Here is a 14041-nt window from a genome sequence, read left to right on the forward strand (position 1 = left end):
AGCGGTCATCAACCCTAGAAAACACGGTTTCTGGCACATTTGCACCACAAATGCACCACAACAAACTGCACCACGCTAGAGTGAGACAACTGGTGAGGAGGGAGCACAGTAGGTCCCATTATGCAGCAGCACACCAACTCTCGTCTCCCTCCAACGTCTACTCCGGGGTATGTCAACCAGCCACACACACCCATTCCCAGTGCAGTTTACTTCAGTGTGCAAAGCGCATCAAGCGATAAGCGAATCGGAACAGCGTCCTAAAGGATCATTGATTTTCAACAATTTGAGAGTTTTGTTGTCTGTCCACAAAACTGGTACTTTTCACTACTATTTTATATATATATAAATATATTGCCAAAATAAACACCCACAACCCATTGCCAAGACCGTCTCCTCTCCTCACACACTGACCACCATACTTAACAACCCCGCTGCAAACACTATCAAAGGTTGCTCTAATTAATGTTAAATCCCTCACGGCCCACGCTGCAGAGGTGGCCGATCTCATCTTAACTCAGGACCTGGACTTTATGGCTGTCACGGAATCTTGGCTCCATGATGCATCTGGGCCTTTACTCTCCCTAGCCATTCCCACAGATTACAATATCATCAGACATGACCGCCATACTAATCAATCTAAAGGTGGTGGCATCGCCATCATCCACAAAAACTCCCTAAATTTCCGCCTTTCCAGTGCACATCAAACCTCCTCTATGGAAGCCCTCGCAGCCAAACTCGCCATCACCCCTAACCAGACAATCTCACTTCACCTACTCTATAGGCCTCCTCGGCCTCTTTCCACTTCGCGGAAGACCTTTCTAACATCCTGACAGACAATACTAAAACTCCCAAAGTATTCTATTAGGCGACTTCAACTTGGGTCTGGCCGACCCTAACGACACTGTTGCCCTGACGATTGACAACTTGCTTACTAACTCAGTGTCATGGTTCGTACTAAAGGCTCCATGGATCTGATGCCCCCCCCCCAGTCAGCGACTCCCATAAGGGCTTTTCAAGCCCCCAGAGCCTCTTGGACTCAGTCTTGGCGCTGTTGGCGCCAGGCTCATAATATGGGATAAATCATGTGGAACTACTTGCCCAGTCTAGCCAGGCTGAGCCTTTCTGTTTCCTCAGGGTGTGGCTGAGGGACTATTTCATTCAAGAACAGGGTGTGGTAAAGGGACTACTTTACCTGGGACTACTTGCAAGGCTATTTAAGCCACGCCCTGCATACAGAACACACTTCGCGTTATTCTGCACTCCTGCAGCGTAACGCTCACCGTATCTGTTCTGTTCCTGAACTTCTACAGCCACGCCCGTCCAGGACTTCATCCATCGGTACCTGGAAGGGAAAATGACAGAGGAAAAACAAGTCTGTACAACGGCTAAGCCTTACCTTCTTCAACTTCTTCAGTCGCTCCCGGGCCTTCGCACCGGCTGAAGGGGACAGTGTTCGTTCTGGCTATAAGAGTCCTCTCAGGTTCAGCATCCTTCCAGAGCATCTTCGGAGCGGTTCCTCCATTCTTCAATCCAGCGCTGCGCCGCCTCTGCAAAAGAAGAAGAGTGACAGGTTAGTCACGCACGGAAAGGAAAAACAGTACTTCAGACTTACAGCGCTTCATTCTTGCGTTTCCACTCACCTGTAGGACATCTGCTCAGCGTTCTAAGTACATTTGAACCCTCATGCAAAATCCATTCGAAGTTGCGCCTGTAAGTAACGACGAAGACATCGATTAAAAGGAGTTGGGGCAATATAAAGACTCAAAGACTTTATACCAAGCAGTCATTGGCATAGACTTACCTGTTTGACCGAGCTCTCCAATACTCGGCAATTGCTCATCGGATCAGTGAAGTAACTCGATCCTGGAAAGACTGTGTTATTCGCGCCCCTGCTAGATTGCAGGACAGAGAGCCTACCTTACAAAACTTCAAGGTGAGCGCAAGCTGAGAAGGGCATCAGGTTGTGGCAGAGGTGGGTCCAACTCAACTCCCTCCCCAGTCGCTAATACCTTATTTTGACCTTGCAGACCAAAGCCTCGAGAGGGTGATAACAAGGGAGAAGTCGCAGCGACATCACCAATCACGCAGCACCACGCCAGCGCAGCCATCATTCGTGCAGCCGCGTGCTACACCCCCGTGGAGACCATGTGAGCGTGACACTCGGGCTTTACTCAGCATATCAACTCACCCACACATTCCAAGGGCAGAATCCTTGATTGGATAGCTGATTTCAACTGTGGAATCAATGTGATTTCCAACCAACCCTGTGCGTGGACCAACCACCATTCAATCACCTTCAACATCCCCGCCAAAACCTCCAGTCCCACTCCCAACGTCGCACCTGCTATTCCCACACGTAATAAGCGCGACATAACCTGTGACAAACTTCTCCCTCTCATCCTTCCAGTCCTTAATGTCCAAGCACGTTCATGCACGGACCCTACTGTCCTGGTTGACACCTTCAACCACACTATGCTAAAAGCCCTTGACTTCATTGCCCCATCAAATTGAGAAAATCTAAACCTTGAGCTCACCTCAACTCGTGGTTCACACCCCAACTTAGAACTCTACGCAAAGAAAACCATATCGCTGAGTCTCATTGGAAAAGTAACCCCTCAGAAGCTAATAAATCCAGCATCATCCTAGCAACGTTAAATTATAAGGAAGCTATACTTCAGGCTAAAAAAGGCACTTACAACAAACGTATTGAGCAAGCCAAATCCAACACTAAAGAACTTTTCAGAATCTTAAAAGAATTGGACACCCCTGTCACGGCACCTGATACATGCATCAAAGATAGCACTTGGTGCACCAATATCCAAAATGCACTCCTTGGTAAAATAGCCACCCTACAAGTCAAAATCAGTGACAAACAAACTAACTTACAATCCAATCTGCAACCAAACTCTCTCCCTATTGTAAACAACCCTATCCCGGATTCATTGACTCCGTTCCATTTCTCACCACTATCTATTATGGAAGTGGAAAACATTATTAATAGCCACATTCCAACTGTCAAGGGGACCTCTGCCCGGCGCCCATCATTAAGGAAGCAGCCCATGTGCTGGCTCCTTTTATCACTACACTCATTACTTCCTCCTTTAGCACTGGGATCGTACCGAACAACTTGAAGGATGCTTGGGTTATCCCACTCCTAAAAAAGCGCACTTGGATGCTAATACACCTACTACCTACAGGCCCATCACCACGGTGCCCTTCCTCCTAAAAATCCTTGATCGAGCTGCCTACCTACAGATTCAAGACTATCTCTAATCTAATAAACTCTTATGTCTAAGGCAATCAGGGTTTCGGCCACGACATGGTACCGAAACTACCCCCATCGACCTCCAAAACGCAGATCGAAGACCTCAGAGTTAAGGGTAAACTTGCTTTACTACTTCTTCTTGATCTCTCCGCTGCGTTTGATCTTGTCAACCATCAAATACTGTGTCGACACCTTAAACTAGCCGCACATTTCTATGATAAAGCCAAAGCATGGATCAGGTAATTTCTGGACAACAGATCAATGCAGGTCTTCTCCGCCCTAGCAGCCGTGTCACCTTCACCTGTCACCTGCGGGGTACCACAAGGTTCTTGTGTCTCTCCTACGTTGTACAACGTGTTCACAAAACCTTTATTTGATATTTTGGACTATCTGGGTGTCACATACACCAATTATGCTGACGATACCCAGATACTCATTCCAATCTCAGGAGACTACGTGTCTGACTCTCTCTCTCTCTGTGAACGCCATCTACCAAGTCATCCAAGCCTGGATGGTGCAGCACGGACTCTGTCTGAATGACGAAAAGACAGAGCTTCTCATTCTCGGCTCCCCCTAAAAACTATCCAAACTAGCCCCTACGTTCAATTCATTCATTATCGATGGTAACATTATCAAGGCCTCCAAGGACACCAAAACACTAAGGAGTTACATCGACTCCACCCTTTCACTGGCAAGACAAACTAATGCAGTTTCATCTGCAGCGGCATACACCTGCAAGCTTATCACAGCTAGCCGCCCCTTCTTATCACCAGCCAACTGTGTCACTCATGCCAGGACTCTTGTACTGTCAAAAATGGATTATTGCAATGCCATCTACCTGGGCACTAACCAATGTAGCTTTAATAAACTACAAATTATCCAAAATAACGCCATCAGAGCAGCACTTAACATCCCCAGGAACCAACACATTTCAGACACCAGACGTAACCTTCACTGGCTCCCGGTCCATCAACGAATCTCACTGAAAACACTTGCCCTCACACACAAATGCTTATCCAACCAAGCACCTGGATACCTAGCCAAAAGATTCACCCTCCACAATACTATTAGACCTTGCAGAACTGCTCAGTCTAACTGCCTCTCTATACCACACTTCAACCTTCAAAGATCAGGCGGAGCCAGCTTCCCAGTGTTGGCGGCTAAACTCTGGAACTCGCTCCCTAACCCACTAAGAGCAGAACCATCCTTCTACAGATTCAAAAACTTGGCCAAAGCTTGGCTTATTGCCCGAGACCCATCAACCTCGTGCTAACCTCCCACCTTAAGTTAGCCCCTTTTCATGTATATAGGTTATTGACTATTATGCTCACTCCGTTACTGACCATATATATATATATATATATATATCTGTAACTTAAAATGTTGTAACTAAACTACGCGGTTATGACTGTTATGCTCATTCATGTAACTGACCATGTATATATCTGTAACCTAAAATCTAATTTGTAATGTTCTGTCTTCTGCTGTTCATGTTGTAACTAAACTACGCACCCGGATGCCCTTGGGCATAATGAAAAAAACTTTGTGAAAGGGACGTTATGGTTAAGTTGCACTAATAAAAACCTATGAAATTCAGTAAAAAAAAGTTGTTAAAAGGACGTTATGGTTACAAGTAAAATCGAAAACCCCCTGAAATTCGCCAGTTATGGTAAGCTAAGCAACCATAACTCGCACCACCACCGTGCACTGCTAAGACTAACAACCAGGACATCAAAGATGACATCACAAATATCATTGATGACATCACATGTCTAGCCCCTTCTTTTTTGTTCACTGGCATATCTAGGCCAGGTGGTTTTATTTACTGACAGTCAGAAACTTAACTTTCAAAAGGTATTACATTTATAGATATTGCTATTCTCACATGTTCTTACACTCCTTTCCTTAGAATTTAATCGCATTTTAGGATGTACATATATAGGGGAAGAAGCAGGTCTGAAACACAGCAATCATTTTTGTGCGTGAATACAATCATGTAGATTATACAGTTGCTAATGATACTGCCTCTTGATTGCTTACTTTACTCTCCATATATAAGCCCCATATTTGTATGCATTGTAGTCTATTTATGTTTTGTGTGTATTAGTAGAAATATGTAGTAAGTGATGTATTACTACTTGTACTTCTACTACTTAGTACATGTTTCACAGTACGTTAAAGTCCGATACAGAAGCATTCGTTTTTTTTATTTAACTTTTCTAAAATTACAAATGCACCTCTGTGGCGTATGCTGCAGCCAATACCTATATTTCTGTATGAGTAGGTACCTGTACTAGAAAGAACACTGTAATGGAATGTTCTTTAGAACACTACATTGTGTAATGAAGTATGTAGTTTATTACACATCTCCTGATAATCCCTGATACTTTTTTGCCAATGTTACATTCACAACCCCTTGTATGAAAAGTAAATGCACATGTGATATCAGTGTTGTCATCAATGATATTTGTGATGTCATCTTTGATGTCCTGGGTGTTAGTCTTAGCAGTGCACGGTGGTGGCGCGAGTTATGGTTGCTTAGTTTACCATAACTGGCGAATTTCAGGGTTTTTTCAGTTTTACTTGTAACCATAACGTCCTTTGTTAGTTTTTTCATTGAATTTCATAGGTTTTTATTTGTCCAACTTAACTGGAACGTCCCTTTCACAACTTTTTTTCAGTGAATTTCATGGGTTTTTACCAGTGCGTGCTATTTTCCTACAACTTACTAATATCATACTTAACACATATAACAATATTTATGTCCGATTTACAAAGTGTCACCTTCAAACTCTGCCATTTCCCAACTTCTAGAATAATTTGTAACACTTTTTGCAACTATTTCAACAAGTTTTGCATCCGTAGACGTCTACGAACATCTGACTTCATTGCGGACCTTTCAGACAGTGCCACATGACCATATGCTGGCACACAGCATGATGACGTGTCAGAGAACCCGTCCGCATTTCACAATAAGATCCGTCCTTCACGAACAATTCGGAACTGCATTTTCTACTGATCTAGGAACTTTCAACTTCAAAATTTCCCTCGCACACCTCCTACACCTTTTCGTACTCATTATCCATTACCAATCTAGTACACAGTACATACTTGGCAGAATTTTATCAAAACTGCTATTTATCTTAAAAATGGAATCCGTTATTGCCATCCCTCCTCCCCCCAGAGCCACCAGCTGGAGGACCTTCACAACAAAAAAAGCACAGTACTTTCAAAGACAATGAAGAGGACCAAGAAGATGAGGTAGAGGAAGTGCCTACTTCTAGCGCCAAGATCGAATCATGGGTGTGCCAGTTCGTTGCTACTTTGGGGAGTGTACCAAAGGCTAAAGCTACCAAAGTGAAATGCACTGAGTGCAATTTTGAACTCAGTCGCAGACTACCTGGACAGTACTCCTACGGGACCACCGCCATGCGCCGCCACACCAAATCCAATGACCGTAATGCTGTCAGAAAGGTTGTTCCTTTCTCAGCAAGTAGTAAGCGGTTTTCCTCCACCTCATCTTCTTTAACAAATACTGTAACCACACAGCCTGATGTCTGCGGTCAGTGGTGTGTTATAAATAAATAAGGAGGGCTACGGACCATTATCATCCATTGCAGCCCCTGAAATGGGGGATAAAGGCCATTAGCACCCCTTATTCCCAAAGCGGGAACCCAGGGTGCTAAAACATAGCTGTAAGAAGGAAGGATTATTCTTCCTTTTTAGGGAGGATTCTCATTGTATGGCTAATTTCCCTCACCTAGTGAGTCCCCCAGCAGCTTTGCTGGATTTCTGGAGTTATTTTTTCACTTGGTAAGAGTGTGCCTCTTTTTCCCACTCTTACCTGTGTTTTTGCCATGTGTATTTCATCTGATTTTGTGATTGTGGACTCTGGAGTACACCTTCAGTAGCCCCCTTCTTTTGTGTGTTACACAGCACCTTCAGTGAAGTAACACAGGGTTGTCTTTTAGACTTCCCACCAACTCCATTTCTGAGGCTGGCTACTGTCCCCCAGAAAAGGGTAAAGTTGCCATTAACTTTACTTAGTCATTTAACCACAGATCCAGTACACCCCATCTTACATGGAGTACTGAAAAGGGTTAATCCATAGCCCTTTTTATCTGTACCTCCTAGAGCATTGTTTCGCTCTTTTAACATCTAGACTTGGCTGGTGGCAGTGGTATCTACCCTAACTTTTCTACCGCGATTATACTATATAAACGTGGTATTGTTTTAGGCTATTATATTAGCCCCGAACATAAACCCGCTTGACCAAATACGCTTTCTTTTGGCTCCGGTTGGGTTCATTCGCCATTTCTTTTTGTTAAAGTCCTTCTTGTGTTTTACTTTGCTTGGCAAACCAGGTTTGTCTTCTTTGTTCACTGTCTTTTGGCGGGCTTCTGCCAAGAAGCCCTCCTCCAGCCGCCTGGGTGTCTAGGTGGGCTGAATGTGAGGGAGGGGTGTAGTCACCCCCTGCACAGGGTATCCTAGGAAACCCAAGTCGCACTTTGCCATGATTGGCTGAGGTGGTTGTCCGGGCTGGACAACCCCCCTGCTGCGTGATTGACAGCCAGGCTGTGTGAATGGGGGATTTTCGCATAAAAGGCAGGTCTCTCGGGCTAGAAGTCAGTCGCCACTGGAACTACAAGGAACCGAAGAGAAGCGGAGAAGAAGACGGCTGCTGCAACTACCCCGTCCCGATGAAGCCCTGCTGCAGTCCTGAGCTATCTACTCTTAGATTACCAGAGAAGATACAGTCCGGAGTCTTCTTCCCTTGAGACTGGTGGGGATAACCAGCTCATCTTCCACAGCCAGAGGATCCTCTTCTTGGTCGAAATCGCTGCACACAGCTGTAGTGGTCCGGATAGCCATCTGAAGAGCCTCTCCTGTTTTTAAGGAGCGCACCTTTTATTCACTGTCGCTGCTGCCGGCCTCATCCCTGTGTGGTGCAGACCCCTCCAGACGTCGTCCTTCGTACCGAAGCTCCAGGAACCGTGGGTCTGCAGGAAACTACCAGGAACAACTGCCGTGGCACCAGCTTCTTCATTGAATAAGGTACTGTGTTCTGCTTGAAGAATTAGGGTGAATCCCTTTTCTTCGCCTCCAAGGCTTGCCCTTGTCTTCCCTCCTTCTTATAACTTTTGCCTCCTCTGTTGACAATGTCTAAGTACTCCTGGCAACGTTGAATCTTGAACTGTCCGATAGTGTGATCCTCGACAACAGGAACCCGGTTCCACTTGACACTGGCTCCGGCCTAGGCCTATTGACTCTTTAATTTCTGTCAACGAGTGTTATCTGATTCTGTGTGCCTTGACAAAAGTATTGCCTATGATATTTGCCCTCAACTCTTTCTGGTTAACTGGTTAACCCAGGTGCTAAGTGTGTTTTTCCCACGGTAACATTTCTTGCCGCGGATATGCGTTTCTTTAGTAAGACCGAACTGTCATTACTGTCAAAAAGTGATCGCATACATATCCCCGGTAACGTCTTTTGTTTCACAACACCGGTCCATTAAAACATAGGGTACTTACCTTGAGTTAGAGTGTACCAAAGTGAATTGGTTGGTTGTAGTGTATTTTACGTGTGATTTTGAATTAATAGAATTGTTGTGTTTATAACAAATGGTTTAAAAATAAATGTACATATATTTTTTACCTGAAACCTTGAGTCAGTGTGTGCTTGAGTCACAGTAATTGTGGTCCATTTGTGTAATCTCTGCTACTGCTCATATACTCTTGAGATAAGCCTGGCTGCTCCGCTACTGCTACCACTTTTACATAGTAGTGCAGGCTTGTACCAAAGGTAAAACTTGTATTGCCAGCTGTAGTCTTAATTGTGTGTAGTGGTCCCTAAAGGCACTGCACAGGATTCTGCCTAACATTCCTACAGCGGGACGTAGGAAGGAAAATCCTTTTCCAAGACAGCCAACATGGAAAGAGTATGCGGTGCTCAGTACACAGCCCCTCTTCCCTTGCCATGGCAGCCTGCAAAACCCTATTAACATATTACCACAAGCACTTTTTTCCCCTTTCAAACCTATCCTACCTTCCAATAACTTTACCACATAGCCGGTCCCAGGTAGACATAGCCACTTTAACACAATTTTTCGTCCCTGGCGCTCATGGCCAGTTGCCAGATTGTCCGCGTCATGACCTTATGCCATGACCCCGACAATCTGGCTACTGCCCACGGCCACAGGCTATGCCTCAGTCACCAAAGGTATGACTAATTTTGTGTACCTACATTATTAAACTTGTCAAAAAATAAAACATGGGCACATTTGTAAAACCATTCTTTAATGTCCTTTCCAATGCTCCTCACGAGTTTGCTCGAAATCTGCCCATTTTTTATTTTTTAAGTGTAAAAATGTATGTACATACAATAGTCATATAACTTAGCCCACACTTGACAAAATCCATTCAGTCTTTACACAAACATAGAAGGTTGGGTCTATAATCTTTCTCAAAACTTTGTCCACATTCATCAAATAGCAACAAAGTTATAAGCCATTTAAAAATGTTAAGACCCCCCTCTAATTTCGCCCCTCTTGAGAAAAACCAACCAAACTTTAGAAAACCATTTATATCTAGATCTAAAATCGTTTTGCCAAATGTGCAGATTTGTCAAATGTCACCACATTTACAATATTTGAGCACCCCCCCCTCTAATTTTGCCTCCTCTTGACAGAATCCCACAAAACTTTGCAAAACCATTTAGGATTAGTCCTAGAATAAAATTGCAAAATTAAATGCAGTTTCACTGAGTGGCGCAAAAGTTATAAGCCATCCAAATACTGCTTTTCCCCAACCCTGTAATGTAGAAATGGGAGTGTCAGGACTGCCCCAGGACATCGAGTGTTCGCAGACTTTCGGGGGGTGAAACAACCCATTTTCTGGCTTCTTATGGCCATATCCAATCCAATCCTCATCCCTCCCACATCCCCAGAGATTGTTGTTTGTTGAGTTTGACAAGTGAAATGCTGCTTTTTATTTTTTATGTTTTCACCGTGCTGTCCGCGGACCCCAAAAAAGTCTGCGAATCCAGGATGGCGGGCGTTTCAGGAAAACCGACGCATTTCAAGTTTTCCCACCAGCCAATCAGCGAGTGCGTCCCGATGTCCATGGACCGTGCAAAAGTCAGCGAATTTTCTGGCCAATCAGAGGCCAGTCCGCGGACCGAACAGGGAAGTGAGTCCGCGGAGCGGACACAGATATCACACATTATTTTGCTTTACGTTTTGGTTGTTTTAAAAAAATATGTACTGGATGGATTTACACCAAATTAATAAAAGCACGCTTTCGGGACCAAGCCGCCGCTCCTGCCGCAAACTTGGTTGAAATCCGTCCAGCGGTTTGGGCTGTAGGCATGAGCAAAGTTATTTCCCATTATGCCTATGGGGGAAAAAAATAAATTTTGGGATCCTCCTTATAACTTTGCCCCCCCTTGATCAAACCTCACCAAACTTTGCAAAACAAATCAGAGTGGGCCATATACTTCTTTTGCAAAGTTTGGTGAGGATTCGTCCTGGGGGAGCGAAGTTATAAGCCACCCAAAAGTGCTCTTCCTATGGGTTTAGCAACTTAACCATAACTACATGGCCGCTACCGCAGGCCATGTAGTGTGTGTGTGTGTATGTATATATATATATATGTGTGTGTGATATATATATATATATATATATATATATATATATATATATATATATATATATATATATACATATCACATGTATCCTCATCGATGTACTTGACTACTCAAATCACCGGTGTTTGCAACTCTAATAGCCCAGTATAAGGTGAGCACTGCTGCCTCACATGATTACGAGCAGGAGCATTGGCTCCTTTTAAAAAATGGTGCCCAGGATTATTACTGAACTGCCTAGTCTTCTCCCAGCCACAGGCCCACCTCCGCTTGCTGCAAATAGGCCGGCGCTGCCTCGAAGTGAGCCTCTCATTGGGAGCCGACAGGCGACGCCGGCTGCTTCTCAAGGTCCACTCCTAAGGCTCTGCACCCCTGTCTGTGCCTGGCAAATGGGACGGCATGCGTCCTTTTACTAATGTATGCATCCACTCTTCCATCCACTGTTACGTTACAACATACGGCCCCCGATCGATGGCACAAACCTTCCTGCTCTTCGGCCTGTTCTTTCCTGACAACCTTAGTACCCACCCAGGGGCTGCCCCAGGATTCACATATCCTTGATTATCTGCAAATGTACCTTAATGGCAGACCTCGTTACCGCCATCGCTCCAGAATACCATATCTCACCGATTCGATTTGCCTCGCCAACGCCTGCAAAGCTGATGTAGGCCCCTGCAACATGGGGTGAGGCTTTCGCAGCATGCGCTTGGTGAAATCGGTGCATCGCTGCTCCCCATCTTGCGCTTAATTTTAACCCAGCTACCGAGGTACATCCTAAAAGCCTTTATACCTGCTATCTTAAGTTTGAGTCATGTACTTCACTCTAACTGCTTGCATTATCTACCTTTGTATCTGTAATGCAACCATGTAATTGTAACCTGTAACTGCATATGACTGTAACTAGCACCTAGATGCCTTAGGGCTTTGTGCGCTGCTATAAATGAATGAATGAATGAATGAATGAATGAATAAATAAATAAATAAATTGAGCATTGGTTCTGAAGTGTAGAAAATTAACTAAATTGATAAGGGTATGTATACATATAGTATAATTCTGAAACTTGTTGCTGTCTACTTGGAGTTCTCTGATGTCAGATATGCACGCTAAAGTACTATACTAATGTCTCAAAACCATAGATTGCCACTTCTACAAGTTAAAAGTACTAAAAGCTGGTTTGGTGTAAAGCATTCTGTGCCAAGAAAGTCTTAAGCTCATTCAATTAACCACTTGCTTGGTGGTATCTATTCTTTACAGAAAATATTTAAATGCATCATGTAAATCAGTCATTTGTGCTGATCTGGAAAAATGTTTTCAGGCTTCGAAGTACTTTCTTAAAGGCTTCTGAAACGACTGAATAATTTCATATCTAAAGCTAATACTTTCGTTCTATGTTTGTGTTTTATAGCAAAACCAACATCATTGAATAAGACACTCAAAATAATATCGCAGCCAGTGTTAAAGACATCTGTTTCTCCAAAACCTGTTGGAAGTCCACCACAAATAGATGGCTCTTTTGTGGGTGTGAGAAGACCAAGTTGGACCCCGCCAAGTATGTACACTCTACAAGCATGCCTAGATTTATTGATAGAATTGGTGTTTCTTGAAATATGTTTACATAACAGAACGGCATCAGCCTAACCCTTGCACTGTATAAATGGCTATGCTTTCCAGTTCCTTTACCACATACTAATGTGAGAGTGATCAAACAAGGTATTATACAATACTCTATTCCTGTTAAAATGCACTGGAGCAGACCACAGGGCACCTTTGAAGGATTCACAGTAAAATTGCCTGCTTATTTGAATTATTGAAAGTGGAAAGAACTTTCCACAGTCTGTGTCACCCTGCAATTTAACTTTGCTATTGACTGGCGAAGGAGCAAGCAGGATGTTTTCGATGCATCCTGCAAGTGTCTTTTGGCCAGGCTTTGTACCTAGGCATGAACTAGTATCTTTTTTTTTTGTTTAAATATTTTTATTAGTTTTCAGTGTAAAAACGATATAACCATTAACAATCCAGAAATTAATTTTGTGCAACTTAGTTAAACCTTCACCTTTCAACAATTCTGCAACATTCCATGTATACAACATAAATCATAGCGCTACGTAAGTGTACAATTCATAGTTTCCGGTCATTCATTTAGTGTGTAATGAAAGAAAGAATGATGAAAAAAGAAAAAAAAAACCAAGAGCATTTATTCACTAAGTTGAGTTCATTGGTTCAATTATCTCATTGTAAATCAGATTAGTCCATAAATTCATTTGAGGGTGGGAGATGTGAGAATACATAATTACAGCTACTGCTTCTGCATTTCCACCACTTAAAGCGTGCAAATATATAGTTAATGTGGGCATGGGTTACCGCTGCTGCGTTTCTCCAACTAATACATGCAATTACAAATTTAATGCGATCATCGGCAATTCAAAAATTCATAAAGTGCTTCAAGAGTTGCGGTTGAAAATACATAGAAAGGGGCGCCATATTTTCCGGAATCTCGAGAGTTTCCCCTCCATCACAGCTGTAAGTTTTTCTAAACCTAGCCGTTCCCATAACTTTAACCACCAGTACGCTAGGTGTGGGCCTTCTATTGTCTTCCAAAATCTAGCTCTGGTGATACGGGCAGCCACCAATAAATGGGAGATTAGGCTTGCTTTGTGTCCTGACATTGGAAAGGACCCGTCTTCCGGGGCGTCCCCTAATAAGAACACTCTAGGGACCATAGGGAGTAAAGAACCCGTGATATCTTTGATTTTAGATCTCACTTCTAACCAATATGATTGAATAACCCGACCATGCCACCACATGTGCGCCATGTCTCCTCGTTCACCACACCCGTGCCAACATGTATCTGGATATTCTGGGTTAATGGAGTGAAGCCTATTGGGGGGGAAATACCACATAAAACAAATTTTAATAGCGTTTCTTTTATTTGGGTGCAGCGAGAACTAGTCTGGGCACGGTACGAGATTCGCTGCCAAGACTTGTATGAAATCTCTAGGCCCAGCTCTCTCTCCCAAGCTTTCATATATGGGAGCTTCTCCTCCATGGAGGCTCTCTCCAGGAGTTTATAACATAGCGATATCTTATGGGATTGGTGTCCTTCAAGAATGTTCAACTCTATGCCAAGGGGGGTT

At 43.7% G+C, this 14041-nt stretch overlaps 1 protein-coding gene across 1 annotated transcript in view; it reads left to right on the top strand.

Moving 5' to 3' along the window:
* RAD51AP1 (RAD51 associated protein 1) overlaps positions 1 to 14041 on the top strand; it is a 411208-nt gene that overhangs the window by 333408 nt on the left and 63759 nt on the right. Inside the window, exon 8 of the mRNA XM_069628320.1 lies at positions 12313 to 12456. Within this exon, the coding sequence (XP_069484421.1) occupies positions 12313 to 12456 (144 nt within the window). The remainder of the gene's footprint in view (positions 1 to 12312; positions 12457 to 14041) is intronic.

The sequence above is a fragment of the Ambystoma mexicanum genome, chromosome 12 (genome assembly GCF_040938575.1).
Source record: "Ambystoma mexicanum isolate Mex_15411 chromosome 12, UKY_AmexF1_1, whole genome shotgun sequence".
Classification (NCBI taxonomy): Eukaryota; Metazoa; Chordata; class Amphibia; order Caudata; family Ambystomatidae; genus Ambystoma; species Ambystoma mexicanum.